Below are 25,158 nucleotides of genomic sequence, written 5' to 3'. Positions count from 1 at the left end.
CAGAATAATGACTGCATGCAGGCAACTTTGAAACACCGCTGTAAGATAGTGTTAGATACTCATCATTTTTAATCTTTTAATTTGTCACAAAGCCTTTTTTTTCTTTAAAAGCTTAAGCTATGAAGGGGGGTAGCACTTCAACAGACATGCTGGTGACTTGTAGGGGACTTACACCTGTAAGTGCTATGACTCAGGTGTCCTAAGAGCTCCAGTATGGCTCTAACTACAGCCACTTGCAACACTTGGCCTTCCAATTTAAGCTTGCTGTGGAAGTTACTTCAATTAAAGCTTTAAAGCTGTTTTCTAACATTTATATTTGTGATCACAAAAAATATTGTGAATCTTCTTCTGTGGGATTGGTAAGAGAAACACCATGATGCCAAGCTCTGAAGTGAGATAAGCGTTGAACGTCTTCCAGAATTACTCAGATGTTTTTTTATGTGCTGGATTTTTGTATAGTTTTATTCTTACCACTGAAATCAGGGGTTTCAGTGATTAGGTAACTGCTCTTCTCTTTAGGCAGTTCCAGTAACTTTGGTGAACCTACTTGCACCCCTGAAGGACGTAATTGGAAGTTTTGTGTGCTTCTAAACAGGGCTATTTAAAATAGCAGGAATGGCTCATAGTGAAATTTTACAGACCTATTGCCCTGACTGTGTTACGGCAACATCCCAGGCCTTGTACCACTTGTAGCAGCATTATGTCCTTCACAGAGTTTTGTGTCCAGAATGGTTTTCTTAATGCAAGTGTCGGCAAGTGGCCATGTGGGAGGGCAGCCTGTAGCTTCTGTCCATGGAACTGTCACCAGAGGAGACATTGCTCTGCTGGCAATAGGTTTGGTAAGGCACCTTTTCAGCATCCTTATCTTTTCCTGCAGAATAAAAGAAGTGAAACCAAGCAAAATGATCTTCTCTAAGATTTTCATTATAAAGGTTGATGGAACCAATGGAGAAAAAGTTAGATTTTGGATGAAATAATTAAAAAAGTACGGGATAACTGAGTCCAATGTAGCTGGAAAACCAAAACAAAGTAGTGACATCTCTGAGGGATTAAAAAAACTTCTGAAAATGTAATTCTAGTGCACCAGACAAACGATGAAGTTGCCTTCTCAATATGCTGAGGATTAAGTATCTTGCTTTAGGCATTTGTTGGATATTTAATTTCACTCTGGGTTAAGAAGCTTGGCTTCTGCTCCATACTCACAATTTTCTTTTAGGAGCATCACAGTGACATTGTGGCACTTCACAGATATGTTCCAACTATTTTTTCCTAAAAATAAGAATAGGAGAAAAAGAATAGGGGTTTGTAAGAAAGATGGGGACAGACTTTTTCATAGGGCCTGTGGCACTAGGATAAGGGGTAAATAATTTTAAACTAAAAGAGGGTAGATTCAAACTAGATATAAGGAAGAAATTTTTTACGATGAAGGTGGTGAAACACTGGAATAGGTTGCTCAGAGAAGTTGTAGAAACTTCATCCCTGGAAACATTCAAGGTCAGGCTGGACAAGGCTCTGGGCAACCTGATCTAGCTAAAGATGTCCCTGCTCATTGCAGGGGGGTTGGACTCGGTGACCTTTGAAGGTCCCTTCCAACCCGAACTATTCTGTCATTCTGTGAATACAACTGGTGGTGAAACAAGTCTAGAGACTGAGAAAATCTGTAACATTTTTGATTCTGTCTGACCAGTCTCCGAAGTCTGGCCTGTTTATACTGTCTGAAAAGAGCTACCTACAGTTATTCCCCATGAATACATGATGAAACAAACTTTTAACTGGGAGCTTTTTCTCAAAAATTATCTATCCAGGATGTGCTTCCATTTTACTGTCATTAGCAGTAGAAGCATCTCATCACTGGAGCTCTGTGGCATCTTGCTGCCTGTTTTTAATGAAATCCCTGTTAGCCAAGGCATCTCGTCTTCACTGTGCAGAGTTACAGCAAGTATCTGTGGAAAGCCAGCAATTCCTTCTCTTCAGGGTGAGGGTGGCTTTGCACAGTGTGGGCATTGCAGACCGTTCTTTGCTTGGTGTCAGCTGTATTAAGTAGAATACAAATGACTTTTTTTCAGAGTAGGAAGCACTTTCTTGTTCTGGGCGCATTAAATTATTGATACAATGTAAATATATTGTAGCATATAAATATGATACAGAGATTTCCATACATGTATGCTGTATAAGAACAATGTAGCAGCAATCATCTCACTATGCAGGGCTTTTGCAAAACACCCATTAATTTTGTCTGGTCAGTCCCCATTGGTTGAAAAAAAGAGTATGTTTCTCAAGTTGCTTGTTTCTTCAAAGGTTCTTCAAGCTCCTTTAAATCAAATGAAAGATGGATCCTGCCCTATTGCTGACTCATGCCTCTCACGTTTCTGCTTCATTGCCATGGGGTTTTTAACATTCTTCCATGTAAATGTATCAAACTGATAAACCAGACACTTCAGAAGATGTATTTTCTTGAGTCATAGCTATTCTCTGTCTCAATTTTCCTTAGACTTAAGAAAAATTTCTACTGCCCTAGCATACAAGAGGGTTTTGGAGAGGGTTTTTAAAATTATTTTGTTTTCACAGCACTGGTTCTTGTTACAAAAAAAAAATCAATACACATATGGTTTGATTTCTTTTGGATTTTTTTGGTAAAATTTCTTGAAAATAGACTTTTCATTCTCAGGAAATCCTTTGCTTCTGACTGCTGTTTCTTCTTCTTATCTGTCTCTTCCTTAAAAGACCTGCCTAGAAAACAAAAGACAGCTATCTTACAGGAAGATAGAGCACAGTATAGTTTGGTGAGTTCTCCCTAAATTCTCATATATAAAGGAGTATGAGTTGAGGTGTATGTGTAAGTGTTGCATTACAATATGCTTTAATCATTTCCACAGTCCTGCTTAGTTTTTGGCATTCCTGAGAGATGCACTTGCACGGACACTAGTTGATGACACTTCCCTTCTTTTCTGCCTATTTGAGAATGTGCCACTTTCCGTGCTTCCGACAAAGTCATCTTTCAGGCTCCACAAAATCCATAAAGCTGTTCACAGACTGTCTCAAGCCTTTTTGTATGCATGGAAGTCATAACCTATTTTGATCCTTATTGATTTAAATTAAAGGATGAACTACATGCATTGATATCAAAGAAACAATCTGGCTTGATTATAAAGCACAAGTCTGTACTAGGAGCAGTCGTACGATTTTTCTTCTGTGGGTAGATGGGTAGTAATGTCACAGGGCATTGCTAAGAGGAATTCATTAATCTTTGGAAAGGATAAAGCTACTGCAACAAGAAAAGCCCATAAGGAAATTACTCTGTTGGCTGTGCAGGGCTTGGATGCTGTATGTGCCAGTGGTTGATAGACCAGGTCCTACAAAATACTGTGAAAAATAGCACCCGATGAACTCAGCACTGCTTATAATGCAGGAGCCCTGGGTTAGAGGGCAGAGCTTTCATAAATAATGACCATGGCATAACAGGAGAGTTGTCAGAGGCAACCAGAGCTTGGGGTTTCTTAACATTCCAGCCCTGCCTGAGCCTTGCGCCAGTGCAGTTCACTTCTGAGCATGCGTGTGTGTGAGAGGGAAGGAGGTGGGTGGGCTGCTTAGGGAGGGTCTCACAGCCGCTGAGAAGCGATGCCTAAAGTCAGTGCTGGTGCTGAGCACCCTCTGTAGCCACTGAGCTACGGAGAGGTTCAGGGTGCTCATCTCCCCTGAGAATCCAGCTGTTTGAGCTTGTTTAGACTTTTAAATCAAACTGGTTTTAATTTTGAAATTGCTGAAATCCCCCAGCGCTCAGAAGCTGAAGTATCACCCTCTGGCAATTGAAAGATATGCAAATTACAGACTTTGTATATGCGGTATTTTCTACCTGAGAAACTTAACCTGGCAATATGAGCTTCTTTACAGTAGCACAAATCCATGGGACCCTCACACCACTGTGGGAGTGAGATCAATTAGCATTTACTTGTAGTGAATTTTTTCTATCTATACATAAATCTAGTAGAGCATGGTCAAATTAGTGCCCTTGGATAAACTAACTCCTCTCATTTCCATTATGGTGGTAACAGTTAGAATCACTGCTTTTCTGCTGTGTCTTCCTTTTTGCCTTAAAGCAACAGATCACAGTGAACTAAAAGTAGGACCACATATTCCTGTTGTGTTACACAGGTGAAAATTATTTATTTACAGCCCTGGTAATTAAATGCACTGTATATAACTGTTCTGCAAGCATATATGACTCCTTGGAATATTTATTCTGACAATGAACATCCTATATTGCTGGGAAAATGAGGATTGCTTTTCTCTCTACTGCAGGCATCTAGTACAAAGACTAGGCTGATTATTCACTCTCTTCACTTTCCATCCAGACAGCAAAAGCAATAATATTTTCCCTGCCTCAGAAGCTGTTATGAAGTTGAATCTACTTAAGATTCCCAGGTAAAAGGTGGTATTGAAGTGGACAGATACTATTTAAGAGATTAAAGCTTATGCCACAGCCTAGATAGGTAGTAAAAAAAAAAAAAAGAGTGAAGTTGACTGTTGTTGTTTATAAACTTTGGATCAAATCCTACGGTACTTCTTTTTACTGGGATTTTTTACTGATTCTTATGTGTGCAACAAGACTGATGTTTTTACAGTGCTTACTAGTTTTCCAGTTGAAATGAAGGACTTCACATATGCCTCCTGTCTTCCTTCTCCAGTGTCATTACACCAGCAGAGACTTTCGAATGCTTTTGTCTTGTAGCCTCCTGTGAGGAGGACAGTGGCTGCTGGAGATCCTGGAGCATCCAAAAACATCTTTACTGAACTAAAGTCCATAGCTGGAGCTTTTTATTCTAATCTTAAAAAGATCATTTTACACAGGGGGAAAAGGTCTAAAAAGCTAAATGAGATGTACTGCAGCTGTCCTATGGAGGGGTTTAAGTATGGTGATTCATGTTAATACCAAGCTACTTGTAAAAATCCGACACTTCAGTTGAATTATTTGTGGTGTTTTTTTTTTTTTCCTTCTGAGTGTTACTTTTGTGTTGATTCTAGGTCCATTTCCTATATACGACAGAGTGCAGGAGACGTTTTGATTGCCAGATATTTACAGAATTGATAGAAAGTGGCCAGGAAAGGAAACAGTATGGATTATGCCCACTTCTTCAGATGAGGCCAGGGTTTGATTTTCTGAGCCTTTTGCTTGTGACACATACTTCCTGCATGTAATGAAGCAGAATTTGTTATCTGTTGAACACTTTGAACTTTGTATCTATTCTACTTGCTTCATTTTGTAATGCTAATACAAACTGAAAATGTTTTCAACAAAATCATGATGCTTTAAAGCTATGTGCAGCACCGTGTTAGAGGCCATAGAGAATTTTAAGCTTGTTGCTTAAAACTGCCAGTGCTAAGAGGGTGCCATCAGCTATAGTTAGACACAGAATTTAGGCCTCAGTCTGGCAGTGCAGTGTGGGAAGAGGGAAGACATACATGTGAGTCCAGACCCTGTCTCAGCTTTGACAAAGGAGAAAGGAGAACTGTCACTCTCACCTGTTCAGGCATTTAGGTTTCCTTCTATAAACATCTCACTTTAAATGATGTAATTGGAGCAATGGCCTCATCAGAGATGGTGAATTTTCCCATTGCATCTTCCACTGCCCAGGAGTGCGTGACCTTCCCAGCAGCAAGCGCAGCTCAGTCCTGACTCCTGACCCCAGTGCCTTTGGTCAGGCCAGATTAGCAAGCAACAAAAATAGCTGAGCTGCTGCCGTCAGCCCTAGGGGTTCTGAAGTATCCTACTCCTGGTTCCCTTATATGCAAAACACATCTCAGTGCAGTGTCTGATGCATTTGCAAATTGTTGCCCAGTTTGTTCCTGCAATTAAAATGAGGACATAGGCCAGTCAATATTCCCTTTAGGTATTTGGTCTGTGAATTGTTGCTGTGTTTGGAGCCATCTTGGTTAGCCAGAAACCTTCTGAGTTTAACTTCTCTGTGTGTGGCTATCTACAAATCCAGCAAGGCATAGCTGGATCATCATATTCCTACATCAGCCTATTGATATTATGCAGCACTATGCAGCATTTAGGTCCTGCAGGACCTCTGCAGTGGCTGGTATTATTAAGCTGCGTAGAAAGCTTCTGATCAGTTAGTCACAAGCCTACAAGAGGAAGAGGGACCTTTGTGTAGTGTATTCATCAGAGATTTGGGCAATACTAGCCCACTTCTCAGAAAAAAGATTTCTCTGGTGGCCTTAAACAAATAATTTATTTTCTTCTGTCTTCTGTTCCCTGTCTATAAAATAGATATGGCATCATCATGCCAGACTGCGGCTAGGAGAATTAATGGTCTGTGTGTATAGAAAGGACAACGTGGTCTGTTCAGAGTTTTGATTTCATCTGTTTGGCAGGTGTCACCACAGTCATCAACACATTTTCATGCAGTTCAGGAGGCTTGTTTGTGTCTCCTGAGGTACCCAGAAGGGAAACGGAGCAGCCTTGCCATCGGACTCCCATTTCATTGGGGTTGAGCTAGAGGCTGCAGAGCAGCCGGGTCACATCTGCAATGTGTGATTGGTCAGTGAATTGCTGCATGAAGCTGGCAGGAACGTAGCTGTGCTGCTTCCTCGCCCTGCTGCCCATTAGGGCTTCTAAGCACAGTTAAAGTTCTGGATGCAGCAGTAACGGGGTAGTGCTCAGTCTCTGACGGTGTGGAAAACAGAAACAACTACAAAGCCAACAGCAACAACAAATTTTGTAGTGCCTCAGCAAAGAATGGCATGTTTCCTTGTCATTCTCTTTCCTGTCAGTAATTGCTTGTAGCTTTGTCCTTGAACAGGTTTTGAATGTGAAGAAGCCTCTCTGAGAAGAAGAACAGCATGTTGTATTGAAGCGTGTTAACGCCTTGGAAAATCTCAGGCAATTGAGAGTGACTCACTGCTTTAGCACCAGTGCCGGGGATCACTGACAAGATGCACTTTCAATAACCAATACAAGGCAGAAGGGCCAAGGGTTTTCAGAGAGTGGAGGCTTTGCCTAACCTGGTGTAGATGGGTATGGTGCAGAGATGAGCCTAGTTTCTCTCTGCCCCCATGGTATAGGCTAAAAGTTTTCTCACATTTAGCTAAGTCATATTGTCTGCGTGCTGGCTTTTTTCAAAGCTTTGTTGTGGTAGATGTATCCAGCAAATGATGGATGCAAGAAGACAATCAAATGCAACGTGATATGCCAAACATCTATTAAGACAGAAAAACTTCTGCCTTCTTTCTCAAGAATCCTGTTCTCTTGAGTCAGACAAAGATGAGGTTTGTGTGCTGATTAGTTACAATATCCCCGGTGAAGTAACTTGACTCAGCTAACAGGGAGTCATTGCAGCATCCTGTGCCTCTGCTAAATCCTTCTGGGTCTGCATGCTACAGCAGCAGCAGGCAGCCAGCCCTTCACGGCCAGCTCTACTCCCTTTGATGGCAAACCTGGGGCTCTTCCAAGGGAGAAGTTCTAATAGCAAAAATTAGAAGGATCTTGTTTTAATCACTCCTGAATCTGAACAAGGTTGGAAGGTTGGATGCGGGGGATAAAAGTGTAAAAAAAGAGCAAAGAAATAAAAATCTGATTATACTGTTGTAGCTCATATTTTCAGAAAACTCGATTCCAAACAGCATGTGCTTAGGGCAGCTGGCTTGCAGAACAGGTGATGATACATAGCTGTATTTAAGATAAATGCTGAAAAATTGATGACTTACTGAAGTAACAGCTTTTCAATTTAGAGTATTCCAAGGATGATGATTTTGAAGAGCAGCAGTTTAAATTTTAGCTGGTTTAACCCAAACTAATGTTCTAGAAATAATCCTCTTTATTAATAAACCAGATGCTTTATTTCCTAATAAGTCATGTATGAAATGGCAAATGTTAAGTAAAAGGAATACAAAAGACAAAATCTGTTTAAAATGTTGAATCTGGCAAACTTTCCTGTTAGAGAAATGTCTAACAGAGGCTGGACTGGGCTTTTACTAACTGGATAAGAAAGATTGTTTGAGGGGAAAAAGTGAATTTGGAAACAAAATTGAGAAGATTCTTGGGCACTTCTTCTTCAAAGGGTGTTTTCATTTAGTCCAACATCACAAGGGAAACCTCCTTTATACCTTGGAGCTGCTGTGAAAGTTAGTGCGTCCGTCGATGCGGGAATGCCTGTTAGCAGCTGAGCTCATGTTCTGCCATGCTCTGCAATCAGGCACCACACATCTGCCCACAGACCTTCCGTCGCCCTTCACATCACGCCCGTCCAGGCAGCACATGCTAGTGACCTGCATCGTCCGCTCCTCCCAGAGCCCATCTTCAGCCTGCACAGTACGTCCCTGACAAATCTTCCCAAGGGCTTTCTAAGAGCTGAGAGGTCAAATGTAAATCTATATCTATTATATAGTGTATATATACAGTATATGCTATATATATTTTGGGTTTTGTTTTGTTGTTTTTTTTTTCAGAAAGCTCTTTTAAAAAGTTTAAGAGTCTGGAAGTGTGCTAGAGATAAATGGACTTCAGGTGAAACTGGTAGTATCCAGCACTTTCCACTGTCTCTCCATGAGAGAGGGTCCACCTTGTGCAGTGGGGAAAGATTTTTGTCCCCTGCCTGTTCCGCTGCTGAGCTTTGGGGAGAATAGAGAGTAGAGGGCAGTTTGCAGGTGTTTTAATTCTTCGCCTCTTTTGATGCAAGACCTGGCTTTGAGAGAGCAAAGGCAGGCAGTGTGTTTGCTGTTCTCACCCACTTTTTGGAGGCAGTGAGAGCGCTCGAGAGTGCCACCTCCCCGCCATGTTGCCCTGCAGCGAGGATGCCCTGCCTGCCTGGTGTGCCACTGTGCCACCCTCTGCTTGTGGGGCTGGTGGTCCTGAGGACTCTGCTCTGAGCACGGGGACAGCTGCCCAGGCGAGGCATGCAGTGGGGCACCTCATTTACCCACCACTGAGCTAGAGGACAGATTTTCCACATAGAGAAACCATGAGGCACATCAAGAGATGCTGCAGTACTGGCATCCTGCTGGGGGACTCTTGTCCTGAGGGCTGGCATCAGATCCAAGTTACAAACGAGCAGGTTTCAGAGTTCAGGGGAATTAAATGATCTCTGCCGGCATTGCTGTGCACTCCTTGACAGCATTTTCTAGAGCCTTCTGTCACCGAAGAACAAAACCTGGATCCAGGCAGTTGCCTGGTGCTTCCATCCATTTCAGCCAAACAAGCGTTTTGGGCTGGATGCCCCTGTAGCACAATGAGAATAATGGAAATTACAGCTGATTTACTAAGCAGCGATGCCTCTGAGCCAAATGGTTTCCATCTGAATATGAAGCAAATTTGCCAGTGTGCTGGTGTAACGAATGCCCCTCTGGGCATTTGTAGTCAAATGTTTACTAGAAAGTCCAGCATTAGATAAAAATCAGGAAGGGAGGGGTAGAAGTCACAACTTTAAAAATTAAGTTTTTCTAGACTTAGGATATAATAGTAGCTCAAAGTGTTGGGATATGGAATACAAACCTGCTTTGTGTGGAAATGGATAAATTAGAAGAATGCAAACCTGCTTTTTGCAGACTAGCCCAGGCGTGTGCACGTGCTGTAGGCTTTCTTCAGCAGGGGCAACATGGAGCCCCCACGCCAGGAGTTGTAGGAGTTGTGTTGTTTCATCTTGAGATAAAATGCTTGATTCTGTGGCCTTTTGAGAAACCTGCTTGAAATCTGAAAGTGCTGTAGCTTCTTTTAATGAATCTCTTGCCGAAACCTCTGCAGCAAGGCCCCTGTGCCGTCAGTAACACAGAGCCAGATAAAGTCCTTTTAAGGACTTAATTTTGCAGCCCGATATAAATCTGTGCTGTGGGCAGATTGGTGATAAAGCTGCATGTTGGGAGAGTTCAGGGGCATTTGAGAGGACAGCAGGGGTGGAGGAGGAGATGCATCCTTGACGAGCCCCTGAATCCTCTAAAATCTGTTAGTCCTTCCCAGCCCCCAGACAGCCTGTGATTAGAAAAACGCGACGATGGCTCAGGTCCACTTGTTCTTGAACTGTGATTTCAGAATGACTTCTCTTAGAGAAGTGGGCATACAGAAGTTAGGTGGCAAATCCTAACTGACAGATGAGTGCCCATGACAAATGGGGTTATTGTGTAGTAAGGGAGGTGGTCCTAAAAGCAGTTCATTTGATCAGGACATCATTATGTGAAAAACTAAGAGCACTTTTCCTTTATGTGAAATGCTGAAGCTATTGCCAAAATCCAGCTTTCGGTCGCTGCTGCTGGTTGTATAATGATGACTGCTTTGTGTTTCTGAGGATCGTAACCTCTTAGTTGAAAACAATGTCGGGAAGAGGTTCTTCAGTGTCATTTGCTATATGTACAAACACTTTATTTTCTCTGAGCTCTCTGTTAAATTGTCCAGCTGTGTCATTGTCAGATACGCACACATAACAGGTCGATCTAACCATTGCTTACTCAGATTCAGAGTGGTACCTGCTGTTGTCTTTGCTTAGCTCCATGTTTAGCATCCAGAGTTAGATCCAGAGTTTAGATCCATGACTAACATTATTTAGGCTATTAACATCTTTTTTTTTGTCTCTAATTAAAATTTTCCATTAAATGACTGTTTTCATGATATTGAAATACTCTCTTCATGGAGTCTGGTATTATTTCCACATGTACTTATCTGCTGAAGTGCCTGCTGCACTCTTCAGTTGCTAAGGAAATAGTTTCCTTTTCTTGATATACATTTTTCACGTCTCAGCTTGTGCCCGTGGTATAAGATCATCCATCTTCTCACCTGAACTTATTTAAGTGAGTTTTGGGACTAGTAATTTTTGCAGACTCAATGTCTTACAAAGGCATAAGAAAGAGCAGAAAGGAGAGGAAAGCTCTCATGGAGGCAGGAAGAGAGCAATTTTTTTTGTTTCGTTTGCTTAATTATGAAGAGTTAAACAAATTTGTGTGTTGTAGTTAAGTACAATCATTGTCATACCAGAAAAATTTTACAGCACCATTTGAAGTGTCTGCTCTTAGGTTACACTTTGCATTGGGAACTGTTTCCAACTGTATCTCAAGTGCACAAGGCTCTGGTTGTGTCCCCCAAGTTCTATGAAGTACATGGCAAACCTCTATTTCCCCTCCCGATGCAGAAGAGCACAATGTGATGGTGACAAAGCAGAATGTCACAGCACCTGCCAATGGTCTGTGGCAGCATGGAACCCACAAGGCTTTCAGCAGCTTCTCCAACCTCTCCGGGTTCTTTCCGTTTTCAGGAGTGTATAGTGTGCTGCTCACAGCCTTTATTTCTGATCAGGATGACGGGGTTTTATGTTTGTACACTTGGGATAAGAATCAGTTTTTATGAAATATGAAACCAGAAAATGGGTAACATAAAATGTAGTATAACCACCTCCTTGAAAATGCCTTTCTCTTGTTTTAAAAATAAGAAAATTATGCTGTGTAAATTGAAACTAAAAATGCACATGGAGAACTAAAGAGCTTGTGATGTAGTGTGAGGGGGAATTAAGCTGAGATTACAAAGCTTCACTGCACTCCTAACCTGAGATACGGCTTTGGTGGTGGCTTCTCCTGGGTACTGATACAACTCTGAAAGTCAGAGTTATGCCATGTTTCTGTGAGGCTTGGAAGTTAAGAGTTACTGTCCCAGTATTACCAGAGGAAGAGAGGCAGCTTGCTCAAGGGCAAGGTCTGTGTCACGTCTCTCTTTCCTCGTCTCTGAACAGTGGATCAAGGAGAAAATTTACAGTGCCCCTTAGGAGAAAGCAAGGAGACATCACCCCGGGTATTTAAGTTTAGCCCAATGTGACATTAGAACATGGAAGAGGTAGAGATGGCAAAGCATGATAGTTAAACAATCAATATTTTATTGATCACTTAAAAGTGCATAACCACGTCGAAGTACAGTCTGTGCTCTGCCTCACTTAAGCTACAGCTGAACTCTTCAAACCTGCCTCTCAAATGAAAATTAAATGTTCTGCATTGCCTCAGTGAAGTGGAAAAATAGGAGAAGAGGAGAAAGCTTAAATGAAAAGCTGCCTGTAAGATGAAATGAAACATTTCAGTTTGGGGAAATGAAGGGTTAGAGTTGCAAAGCAGGAGGAGGTGGCTATTAGATAAAACTGGGCTAGCTTTCAGGCTCAGGAAGTTCATTTTTCTCATTGATTTGACAAGTTGAAGAGGATGGTAAAACTCCTTTCCAGGTGGGTTTCTGGGATTTGGTGTTGAAGGCTCTCCATCTGACATTCTGTTTTGAACCAGTGGTGAGGGTATTCGCTAAAGCTGGAGCTGGAACGTGGGAATCCCATCTCCTGGTGAGGGCCTGCATCTCCCATCTCCTGGCTGAGGCACCATTTCTGTCACCTGCTTGAGGAAAGCTGGGGGACCTCAGTTCCAGTCACTGATTTTAAAAGCAAGAGGGCTTCCTTCAACCCTTCCTGTTTCATTTATTTGGAAACATGACAAACTGACTCTGTAGCCTTGAAGACAGGATGCCCTGATGTGTATGTATCTGAAGTGAAGCAGCAGGGGAGATGGAGAACAGCTCTCCCCAGAGTAATCTCAGCCATTCTGGCCTGTGTCTTGCTTTCAGTGAGCGGGCATCTCTTGTCACAGTGCAAAGCTCTGGGGAGGGAGGGAAGGGGGTGTGAGAGCTTCCCTCATTGCATCTCTCTGCATCTCAGAGTTTGAACCAAGTTTCTGTGCCAGCTGGGCAGCCCTGCCCCATGATGTGGTGACTGGAGCACACTCCTGAGAGGGGTGTTCAAATCATTTTGGCAGAGGGCAAAGGGAATTTGCTTTCTGCTGTCTATGAGTGCTCTCAACTACTCAGGAAAAGGGAGACAACACCATGTCCAAGAGTCATATGCAAGCACAATTTTTCTAAAAAAAAAACCAAAACCAACCCTTTTAACAAAAGTAATTGCAATTGCATTCTGAATTTATGATAACTAAAATGGCATTTGGGGATGAATAAACCATTGGGAATACATATCTGTCCATATCTGTATGCGAGAGGGAGAGGTGTGGTACAAATTTGGCCTGAGCCAAAGGTGGCTTTTAGGCTCGCATTTGATGGTGCCAGGGACTTGGGTTTGTGGTTCCTGCTGCTCCTGGTAATAGAGGTTAGCATGTAGAGGTTTTTCAATATACAGATTTAACTTTGTCATTTTGTGAATACACATGATCATAAATATTTTTATAATGAGCATTCTAATCTACATGTGAGGAACCTTGTGCTGAATGATCCTGGTTTTCCTCTTCTAGAGCAGCCGTTTTCTTCAGGAGAAATTTGGGAATGCTAAGTCTGTTTGAAATCACGACTCTTTTGACAAGTTGTGTCCAGGATCTCTTAACTGGAACTTGTAAGGGGTGAACCTTTACCAGTCATAACAGAAGGGGATATCTTGCACAAGTAACATTTCAAACTGCTCATGAATTTTTGTGTGGCTGACATCAGACACTGCAACATGTGCTGGACTTGTCATGTCTTCCCATGAAACAGGCCATTTTGCCTCACTGAATAATGGCATTTTGCTGTGCGTGTATATAAATTGAAAGACTAATACAACCCTAAGCGTTGCTGCTACGTAAATAATAAATAAAAATAATGACATTGGTTATATTTGGAAGATTGAGGAACTGCTGTAAAACACTTGGGAGGTGTGTGAGTGAAATACACTCATAAGGTAGAAAGCATCTACCTCTGTCAGTGTTTGAATTTGTATTTGCCATGGGACCTAAGTGTCTGCTTTTACAAAATAAAAATACCTGAAACAAAATCAGGTACAGCTCTAACGGATTCTCATATTTGGAGGGAGCTGTCAATTCTAGGTTATTTTAATTAGCTTACCTGTGCGTTTACCAGACAGGAGGCAGCGATCAGTTTTGACACTTGAGAAGGAAGACAGTGCAATCACTTATCACCAGCTGGAACTGGACTGCGGCAAACTGTCAGAGACCTATTCCCAGCAACTGCTAGCTTAGAGTAGCTCCTCGTAATAAGATCTGAGACAACTTGCTACAGTCAACTGTTTTCTTCCCTTCAAGGTTTTAAGCTCCTGCCTGTTCGTTAGGGCTGAAGGGATTTGACAGCTGCTTTGGGAAATAGTGAGCAATGTACTTTTGATTGCTGATTCTCAGTTATTAAGGGTTTGTTTCCTTCTCATGTAATGTTATCCGAGCAGTGCTCTTAACAGGGAAAGGACAGACCAGTTGAGTGGCACTGAGCATTTGGGTGCACATGGCTGTGCAGCCATATGGGTTACCTACTCTAGTAGAAGTTTTATTCTCTTTGTACACAGAGCTGCACATTAGTTTGTTTTCCTTCAATATTATAGCTGAACTTTAAGCCTGTTAACTGAGAGAGAGAGACACATAAAGAAGAGTTCATGCTATTTTAGGCAATTTATGCATGGAGCTTTCAGCTGGGTTTAATGTAATTCTCAGTTTATAACTTCAAGAGCTGCACAAGCCTTGTGCATCAGGGGCACAGAGCATTCATTCTGTTTGTGTGGATTGGTTTGTGAGTGGGCATTCAAAGGTAGCTGAATGACTCGTAAGCTCTTGGGACTGATGGTGTCTGATTGATTTGAATACATTTGAAAATACATTTGATACCCTCTTGGAAAGTGAAATACCTGTCAATCACTATAACCCTACTGACAGAAAGCAAATAAATGAAAGCACGAAAAAGGAGTGCATGAAGGCTAAGGGGAGATGATCTTAACTGCAAACTAGTGTCTAAAATGTAATAACTGAAAGCAAACTATACAATTTAGCTATTATCTCAGCACATCATTGCTTTCCTCACCTGTACTTAGAGGACAGGAAAAAATATTCCCAAATTCTTGACTCACACTTTCAGGAAACACTTAGTAAATGGCAGCAAGCCATAGGGAGTGTGGGGAAACAGACTCTGACTCTTGAGAAGGCATGTTGTTCGGATTATATGACATTTTGTATCGTTGTAATTTAGGTGACAGGTAAATTCCTGCTGTGCCTTGGGCTCTCCTTAAAGCAGTTTTTGAGGTAATGTTATCTGCCCAGGAATGAAGGTAGTATGTTTACCTGGAGTAAAAGACGAGTCTACATGAGCTGTTAGTGTGTTTGATGTGTGTATACAGATACCAAAGCACCCAATCTGCAGAAAATAATAATAAAAAAAAAGGGTTGGATGTCAAAAAACATCCCAAACAGACATGACAATAGTATTTTATAGGTGTGGCTTCTAGAAACTGCTTACATTTGGCAGGCAGGAAGCAGAAACATTCTTTTCTCCTCATTTACTACAAACAAGAAGTTCCTACAGAGCATTTCACATTTTTATGGACATAGTAGTTTTTAAGTAGCCTAACATCCCCCCACTCAGATCTGGCATAATTTCCCCAGAGTTCTTGCATACTTGTTAGGTATTTGCTTTTAACAGCTACTTTTACACTCAGGAATAATTAAGTTCTGCATTTCACTGGTTTTTCGTATTATACTTTCATTCCTTTTATAAGTTAGTGAAGGATGTTGATAAATGAGCTATAATGTGCTGTAATTGTGAATGTCTATCCAAACTGTTGACCAGTGTCAATGGTGTGGTTTTAAGTTTTAATTGTGTGGTTGCCTAAGTTTACTAATGGTGATGTTTTAGACCCTATTTTGGTGAAGAGACATCTCTTGATGCCTCAAAACTTGCTAGTGAGCGTGTCGTACATCAGGCAGGTTTTGTCTGTTATTTCCACTAATTGCTCTGGATGTATAATTCCGTCTTATTTTTAGCAGTATTTTCTTTTCCTTTTCTCTCAACACTAGCATAGCCTGTAAACATGAAAAACATGAATTAGAATGAGGAGTTTGACATAAAGGAGCACGGGCTTGAGTTGTGCAGAACTACTAAATAAATAATAGTGACATGATTAAACACTAATATTCAAGTCAGTATTTCTAGAATTTGTAATTAAGCTACAAAATATGCTGTCACAAGGAAGAGCTTTAGTACTGTTGAAGCCGATGGTGCTCGTGACAGTAACAGTTAGCCCAGATGTTGTTCTGTATAGACTAAGAACATGGTTACCTCTATTCATCTGGATAGTGCAGATCCTCATTAAATTCCGAAGTTGTGTTTCTTCCAAACATTTGTATATTAATGATCCAGTAGTGCACAGAAGTCTGATTTTTGAAAAATAAGAGGGTACTGCTCTGTCTGAAGGGTAGGGTTGACTCCCCACAGAACAAAGACTTCTTGGAGATGCAAAAGGGCTGTGTCCATCCACATGTTGACTCTTGGGCTGTGTATGTCAAGGTATACCTGATACCAGCACTCCTTTGCAGCCCCACTGCCAGGACCTTCCAAATCTTGGTTTGCTTTGAGTTTTCAGATTATTACTCAAAACTGGAAATGTTCAGGAGTGCCCTAGAGGGATGTGACATTAACTGGAGGGAAACCTCTTCCTCTTTAGAAGCAGAAACAAAATTTTGCTGTTGTAGCCAGTAAATCTAGAGAACTTAATGACATCTGAAACATTATTGCAGACTTGTGCTTTTTTGTGTGGCCCTAAGTCCCATGCACAAATCATTTGCTGAAACCTGGGGTCAAAGCCAAACAACATGTGACTACAAACTGAGTAATTTACATCAGCCTTTTAACAGGTCTGTGGACTTTTAGGATTGTGCCTTGAAACTTGAACTGCATAATGGGATCTGCACACTCACCTGTCATAAATGTGACCCATGTATGTATAAACCTTATCACACATCTACACCTCTACATCCCAGAGGTGCAACTGAGATGAGCATTTACCCCAGGAATTGTCTCTGGTAATAGATAATGGAAGTGAAACCCATTGTAGATTTTGGTGAGAAGCTTCACAAGCCTGCACTGTTGATCCTATATTTTGTGAGGTCGAACCAGTAATTCCCTCCTTTCTGACAAGCCATCCCATGTAACTGCAAAAGAAAGTCTCGTTTCTCCACCATTTTCTCTGACACCTGCTCATATATTGCTATAGGGATTCTTAATTATCATAGTCTATGTAGATTGCATGCAGCTTTGGTTTCTTTAACATCAGTGTCAAAAGCATTTTTATTGTCAAGCCTTCTGTCTCTTTCTTTTTTTTTTTTCCTTTGCTTTCTTCTTTAAAAATAAAGAAGATAGGAAAAAAAAAAAAAAAGACAGAAAGATTGGATCCAATTTTCATCAGACTAGTATCAGCCTGAAGATATTTTCATCAGTTCTTGGCAGATGCTAGATGGACTGTCTACTAATAAATGCCTTTTGTGATTGTTTCCCTCACACTTAAGTCCATTTTCTGTGAGCACTGTATGAAGTAATTTTAAGCTTTTAATTGTTTATGATATCTGGCGCTTTCAGACTCTGTGAATGTTTCTGTATCTGTGAAAGAGAATTATTAAGCACCAGATAAAAATGCTGCCATGCTACTTGCCGTTAATGCTGAGGAAGACCTGCCAAATCTTGCAATATTTGTGCATGCTATAGAGGTGGAAAGTAGGAAAGCTTGAGGAGCTAATAATAGCAGCAGCTTTGTGGCTAGGAGCCTCGTAATTGTAACTCCGTGATGACAGTCTGATTCAAAACATGATGAAATCCATATTTCTATCTATTCCTGTGGGTCTTGGATCAGTTCTTGCAAATCAAAGTTGAAAAGAAATTTGGATGTTTTTGTATAAGACCAAAGATCCTTTCCACTGCAGATGCAGGCAGGTCTTTTTTAGCATTTGACAGGATAAGGTTTTAAGTATATTCATAGTGTGTTTTAAATGAAGCGTCCTTTGATCTTTAAGACTGTCTCATGCAGTGTCGGCACAGTGGTTGCATTTACAATCAGGTAACAAGACGACCAGAATACGGTGGCCAATATGTTACTTCTGCTTCGCCCTTGTGTTGGTTACCTTCCTGGGAGTGTGCAGAGCATTAAAGAACGTGACTTGCTACAGTGCAACAGGCAGGATCGTTCTAGTGCATTTTAGGGGCTACCAACAGCTCAGAGAGGGTGATGCTCCTCAGCGGGCTCTTCATTACAAGAGTAACTAGAGACAGTGGACTTCTTAATTCCTGGAGTGGTCTTTGCTACTGTGCCAAAACAACATGCCATTTTTAGTTGTTTCATTCAAGGCCGGGCAAGTTCCAAAGCGTTATGAAATCTATGTAGTGCTACACACTAATGGCTCATTGGTCCTGCCTCTCCCTATACGCAAGTGAAGGGCACAATGAGAGTAAACTTTTTTTCTGAAGTAGGTGAACAGGCTGTTCAGATCTTTGAGCCTTTATTATATTTTCTTCTGATGTTTTTTCCTCTGGCATTTCTTCTATAACCCTCATTGGGAATGTTTCCTCAGTAGTAAGGCAGCAGTTCCAGATTTGGCCTATGTAATTATTTAGGGTTGCCTAGGGATGCCGGAGGAGGCAATAAGAACAAAATTTTCCTACGTGGCAGTTCTTACAAATACTTTTGCAGCTTCCAACTAATTTCACCTTAGGAGATTTCCTGAGCAGGATACCAGTTTTGTCTGTTCAGTAGCTCTCAGTAGCTTTCTCTACCAAGTACTTGCCTGGTCTGTTGAATCCATGCAGACTTTTTGCAGTCAGAGCATCCTTTTTTAAAATCTTTAACATACAGGTGAAAAAACATGTACTTGTCTTTGATTTGTATGTGACGACTCCTGCTGTCATTTGATGCTCATATTGGATAAGACACTATAATCAGTCGCTGCCTACCCCTATTCATGCCATATCTGATTTTATATACCCCATCACATTCTTCACACACATGCCCCCGTCTTTGTGTAAAGGAAACAGGCACGTAAATTACTGCATCTGTTTTTGCATCTGGTCAGAGGATAGTGCTGTTGTTGAGCATGTCAGCCTTTTACCTTGTTGCAAGGAAGTCTTCAGTTTTAATGGCCAACTTAGCATAGGTTCTCTGAAATGTCTTCATGAAACAAAGCGAGTACCCCTGTGCCCATTGTCCTCTTATTACTGCTCAGGAAAAACAACTTGGAGCTGTGCTAGATAGCTCTAGAGAAACATCAGCAAGCAGCGAGTGGGTAGCATCGAGCCAGCAGAGGGAAACAGCTGGAAGACTCATTGTAGGATTAGTTGTTTTACTTGACTTTTTTAAGGAACCTTGTATTTAACTAAATCAACTATATACTCTAGCTCTGGGTAAGAGCGAGCATTTAAGTGCTGAGCACTGCCTGTTAAAGATGTTGGAAGGTAGGAAATAATTCAAACATCTCCAAAGAGTTAAAATTGGAAAGCTGGGAGTTAAATTGAAAATTCTGAAGGTGTGAAATTTGCCTGTTTCATATCAGTAAAACTATGTTCTAAATGCTTCACAGTAGTAACTGTCTACATTTAATACTTCTGCAGAGATTTTTAAACATAAGACTCTAGATTTCTAAAAGTGAATTTTTAAGTGTCTGAGGGAGCAATAAGCAGAAATGTCACTGAAGTCAGACAAACTCAGTCTTAAAGCAAAAATTGCAGGAACCTTTTATCAATATGTGATGATGGGTTCTTTATTGCTGTCAAACTGGATGTTTTTCTAAAAGATAGTCTGGTTGTAACAAGATTCCCTTCAGGGAATGCCCCTTCAGAGCAATCCTATGGCCTGCCTTATGCTGGAGGTCACATTGCAGTCTGTTCTTGTGGTCTTATCATAAAGAAATTATGGAAGTCATATTAATGAAAAATGTCCATGTTACGTTATTTAAATGATGCTTGGGTTTCAGTGCTGAGCACAGGAAGATCCAGGTAACAGTTACTGGGCTCTCCAGATTTGACAACCAAATAAGATATTTCAAGTATTCATTTATGTCCACCTAATTTTTTAATGTTTGGAGGAGAAATCTTGACCTTAATCTCTAATGACATTGATTCTACAGATACGTCTTGAAAATTCTTTGAAGATTAAAAGAAGGCAGAGTCTCCCCCCAAAACTTACTAAAGACTTCACCTTCAAAACTAGTTAATATTGAGGAAAGGAAAACGTGCTGGGCGAGGAAAGGAAAACGTGCTGGGTGTAACCTCGGCTTTCTCCCTTGGACATGGCTCATGCACAGGCAGGAACATGGCTGCAGGGTGTGTGCTATCCTAGGTCAGCGGGACATGCGGGTGCAGGAGCGCACCAGGACGTGTCAGTGTGTTTCTTCACTTCTATAAGTGCATTGTCCAAAAATAAAATCGGTATTGAGTCATCATAACTGCGTACACTTAAATGCTTATATGATTGCAGTAATCTGTGCCTAACATAGCTATTTTTCAAGTTTTGGACAAATCTAGGCTGATAGCCCCACTATACTCAAATTCCTGGCAGCTTGGGAAGCATTCATTTGGAGCTACAAGATTCAGCACCTTTTTAATAAAAATGGAATTATGAAACAAGACTTGAGATTGGATGTGTGAAGGATGCACTTTTAGGCCTGGTGTTTAAAGTTCTTGTTATTTCACCTCAGTTGAAGTTCTCTGTCCATGTTTTGGTCTTCACATACTGTTAAAATGCTCCCACTACATTTTTTTGGTGTGCTTATATCTTGAAGAGGATGATGTTATGGAGAACCTACATAGCTTGTAAAGTAGAGGTCCTTTATGTTTGTGTGGTAGATAACACATGGGCTAGGAGATTTTGTGGGTACAAAGCACTATCCCTTCCCAGACAAAAATGAATGCTTAGAGAGAGAGAGAGAGAGAACAACTGCTCTAAAAACTATCTTAGGATCTTTGCTATAATATTTGGGGTTTTAACTTTGATAAAGATCCATATTTGTAGCCCTATCAAATTCCACATGAAAATTGCTGTGTAGGTCCAGACTTCTTTTTCTTATAACAAATGAAACAAATATTTTCTTTCCCCTTGTACTCTTACAGCTTGTGGGAGCAGGTGTATATACCTCAGCACAACAACCACATTTTCTGAATACCTTGGTTAAAGCTGAAGCTGTTTAACCACTTAAAATCATTTAAAAATGGCTTTTTCCTCGACAATTGTAAGAAAATGGTCCATTTAAAACAGTTATTTGTATTTTTATTTATAAGGACTTGCATTTAGTCTTAAAAAAGACAGCAACAAAAAAAAAATCCAAAATGAAGTTATGTAAAGTCTTTTCAATTACTGCTGAGCTTTGCATAGTTATAACACTTTTGCTTCATACATAAATATGGAGCTGTCTGGAAAAAATATGTCATTGGGGAGCTTGCAGAAAAGGACACCAGTGACAGCTTTGCCTGGGCTTCCCAAAGAGGAGTTGCCTTCTGACAGGTATTTATCCGATGTCTTAGGAGTTAGTTAAAAGAAGCCAACCCAAGAGTCGGAGGTGTGTCCTCTGGCAAATGCACGTAGGTTTGATTTGCACCACATGAGTGCAGTTTGTCACATAAACGTATACGTATAAAAGATGTTGACCAGGATGGGAGACCTGAGGATTGCACCTCTGCATTCACACAGGTGATTGCTGCGGTGATGTCCTTGCTTTGTAGCTGGTGTGAGGCCTCATGGGGAAAATGGGAATTAGGGGTCTCATTAGTGTGGTAGCAGTTACCCGCGGCAAAGGCAGTATTTAGGTAATTGCTTCCTCCACATACGCTCCCGTTTCTGTTGCAGTCTGCTCTCCTGAAGGCCAAGGGGTGAAGGTATGTTCAGGGCCTGAGGCTGACCACCACACTGTGGGAAGGCTGGTGGCTGCTCCTCCGTGGCCGAGTGCGCTCAGCATCAGCCAGGCTCATCGAGGCGGTGCCGCGGAAGGCGGCGGTGGGGAGACAAGCACTGCCAACAGCCTATCACTGTTGACTTTTTTGCATTTGCTAGTAAATTTGCTTCTCATGTACTCCAGCATGGAGACCACACTACGAGCTGCATGAGATGCAGTGACTAGTATGAATTGGGCTAATAAGTTACTGCTTGAGACTTGCTCCATTGCCCTCTCATCTGCATGGTGCTGTAGCAGGGGCAGCTTCTGTCAAATAACTTCCCCATTTATGTTACAAAAGCCAGTCGCTAAAGAGTGAGACATACTCCAGTGTTCACCAGACAAGGTGCTGAGCAGGCTGATGGAGCTGGGGTTGGACTAGACAAGGACTCTATGAAGCAGCCTGGCCTCTAGCTCTTTCAAGCACCCAAGGGCGTTCCCTGATGAGCCCTGTGAGGGTGACCATAGCACTACCCAGTCATATACCCCTCCTGTGCAGGACATGGATGGTGTCCACACCGGCACCAAACATGCAAACTCCAGGAGAGGGAGGGCTTGGGGGGACAGAATTTTGCAGAGACAAAATGACTTGGCTTATAGTTGCCTTGGTTTGCTGGGGCTTTGTGCCACCAGAGCCAACCTCAGCCCGCTGCTGGAGTGACCCCCCGAGACGCTGCCTGGCATCGTGAGGCTCCAGCAGAGCGTGCCCAGCAGCCACCCTAACGTGGGGCTGACTCTCTTCCTTCCATTAAAGCGGGGGACTGCCAGTGTGTGGGAAGCCATTAGCCTGGAGCATTGTATTGATTCTCCCTTCTCAGGGAGTAAGTGCTATTCTTTCACTTGTAAGGATTATGCTGCTTTGTCCGCTTTATACTGAGCTCACTGCAGACTGAGTTTCCTGGGTAAAAAAAAAACCTGTCAAGTACCCTGTTTTCTTATTCTTATCTCACATTTAGTTTCCTAATTGCAGCTTGGAAATAAAATATCCTTCCTGCTAATTTTATTCTTTTGTATTTGGGAAACGCTGCCAAGTCTGACAACTTCTTCATTCCAAAGATACAGTGTTAAGATGTTTTTTCCCTGCTTCACAATGACAAAACTGTCAAGAAGCATCGGAGTCTGGAGAAACATGCATTTTGTGTGTGCCAGTGAAGCAGCGCTTATTATGTTTAGTTTAATTTAAATCTGTCTACAACAGAGGGATGGGTTTATTTACACATTTCCTAATAATGATTTGAATCTGAAAGTTATTTCTGCATTGGAGTGTAAGGACTTTGAGTGGATTTTCCCAAAAGCAGCTACAGAGATTAGGTATCAGCATTCAATAGAAGCTGGGGACTTCATCTTTTTATACTCTGTATTGAAAATCTCAGTTTAGGGGACCTCACATTTTCAAACCAGACTACTTACTGGTTCTCCTTTAATATCACACTGGAGGTTTTTTTGCTTGGGAAATACCAATAGCAATGTAAAGTACATGGAGTTTTTGAGGAGTTTTTGAAGAGAATGTGTTACCATCAAGTCCAGGGAAGAAACACTGCCTGGCTGCCCTTTGGGGTTGTGTGGGGGCACTCTGAACCTTTCATCAGTACTGTGAGATCCTTGGGCTGCTCCCACAGAGACCGCTTAGCCTACAGGCTCAGGAAGATATAATTAGAAGGGTAGATGGAAAATTAATGTTTCTTTGTGCAAAAATGTCCCCTTTTCCATAGAAATAAAGAAATAAATCAAGACATGAAGCACTTCAAGCTTCTGTAGTAGTCAAACCACAAACAGTTTCCTCATGTCTTGCAGAGTCCATTCCCCACTGTCCTTGTACCCTTGACTGTGGGACTGACTTGAGCTTTGTCTCAGCCCTAAACTGCAAGTTGCTTCTGGAAGAGGGCAAGAAGCACTTTGCAAACTGCTGTTGGAGAGTCCAGAGTAGTCTCTGATGTACTGACCTCATTAGTGGCCAGGCTGCACTAAAGTAACAGCAGATATTTTGCATGGCATGTAGTGAGTGAGCTCTGGGATGAGACTGATGTAAAACATGGGAATGGCTCTTCGTAATATTGGTGCTAAACCATAGATAGAGGAAAACATATAAGAAGTCACTTTTAACACAAATAGAACAAGTAAGTTCCTGGGATCATTATACTTACAATGATGCTGCCTTGCTGACCTCTCAGAACTGGAGAAATCTTTGTCTTCTTTTTTTTTTCTTTCTGGTGTTGTAAGACAGATGGTGTATGCTCTTAAATAATGAAATAACCCACATTCCACACAAGATAAGATACTTGAAAACGTTGCTATAAATGTGCAGAGGTTGTGCATTTGTCAGTTAAAATAAGTTCTTTCAAATAATTCTTTCTCTACAACTTTTTCCTCTTAGCAAATGTGCAGTTAATCACAGAGTGAAATCTCTTTCCTCCTGTAGATTGTGTTCCGGAAAATCAGTGATGTCAAGCGCGAAGAAGAGGAGAGAATGAAGAGGAAGAACGAAGCACCTCTGATCCTACCCCCGGACCACCCGGTCCGCCGGCTGTTCCAGAGGTTCAGGCAGCAGAAGGAAGCGCGGCTTGCAGCAGAGAGGGGCAGAGATCCGGATGACCTGGACGTGGAGAAGGGCAACATTTTAGGGGAACACTCCTCCACCCGCTCAGTGGTCAAAGCCAGCGTTGTGACTGTACGGGAGAGTCCTGCAACCCCTGTGTCGTACCAGTCCGCTTCAACATCTGGGGCATCTGACCAGGCCAAGCTGCAGGCCCCAACATCAGACTACACAGGGTGTAAAGTGTCAGGGGACTACCCCCGACGAAAAGGCTGGGCCAAATTCAAGGATGCCTGTGGGAAAGGTGAAGACTGGAACAAGGTCTCTAAAGCAGAGTCCATGGAGACTTTACCAGAGAGAACTAAAACTTCAGGAGAAGCTACCCTGAAGAAGACAGACTCTTGTGATAGTGGCATTACGAAAAGTGACTTGCGCTTGGATAATGTTGGGGAGACAAGAAGCCCGCAGGACCGCAGCCCGGTCCTCACCGAGGTCAAGCATTCCTTTTATCCCATCCCAGAACAGACTCTTCAGGCCACCATGCTAGAAGTGAAACATGAGTTGAAAGAGGACATCAAGGCTTTAAACACAAAAATGACCAATATAGAAAAGCAGCTCGCTGAGATACTTAGGATATTAACCTCAAGAAGAAGCTCCCAGTCACCACAGGAATTGTTTGAAATATCAAGGCCCCAGTCTCCAGAATCAGAAAAAGACATGTTTGGAGCTAGCTGAGGTGTTTCTTTTTAAAAACAAACAATCTAACAAGCAAAGAAACAGCCCCCCCCCCCATTTTAAATTTAATCTTTCTTGAAAACGAGTGAGGGACCAGTTCACTAAGCATGTTCCCTATGTCTAAAAAGGTACGGTAACAGGAATTGCAACCTCATGTCAAGATGGCAGCTGACTCTGAAGCCTTTTTGACAGCAAGGGTACAGTTTCTGAAG

General features: G+C 41.8%; 1 protein-coding gene across 3 annotated transcripts in view; it reads left to right on the top strand.

Annotated features, from left to right (window-relative positions):
- Window positions 1–25,158, top strand: part of KCNH1 (potassium voltage-gated channel subfamily H member 1) — a 185,385-nt gene that overhangs the window by 141,428 nt on the left and 18,799 nt on the right. For all 3 annotated transcript variants that reach the window (XM_026844475.1, XM_026844474.1, XM_026844476.1), the window contains exon 10: window positions 24,098–25,143. In XM_026844475.1, the coding sequence (XP_026700276.1) occupies window positions 24,098–24,946 (849 nt within the window). In that variant the 3' untranslated portion in view covers window positions 24,947–25,143. The remainder of the gene's footprint in view (window positions 1–24,097; window positions 25,144–25,158) is intronic.

This window comes from Athene cunicularia, assembly GCF_003259725.1.
Source record: "Athene cunicularia isolate RWA chromosome 3 unlocalized genomic scaffold, athCun1 chr3_part1, whole genome shotgun sequence".
Lineage (NCBI taxonomy): Eukaryota > Metazoa > Chordata > Aves > Strigiformes > Strigidae > Athene > Athene cunicularia.
The sequence above is the reverse complement of the archived record's forward strand: the minus strand, read 5'-3'. Positions and strand labels throughout refer to the sequence as shown.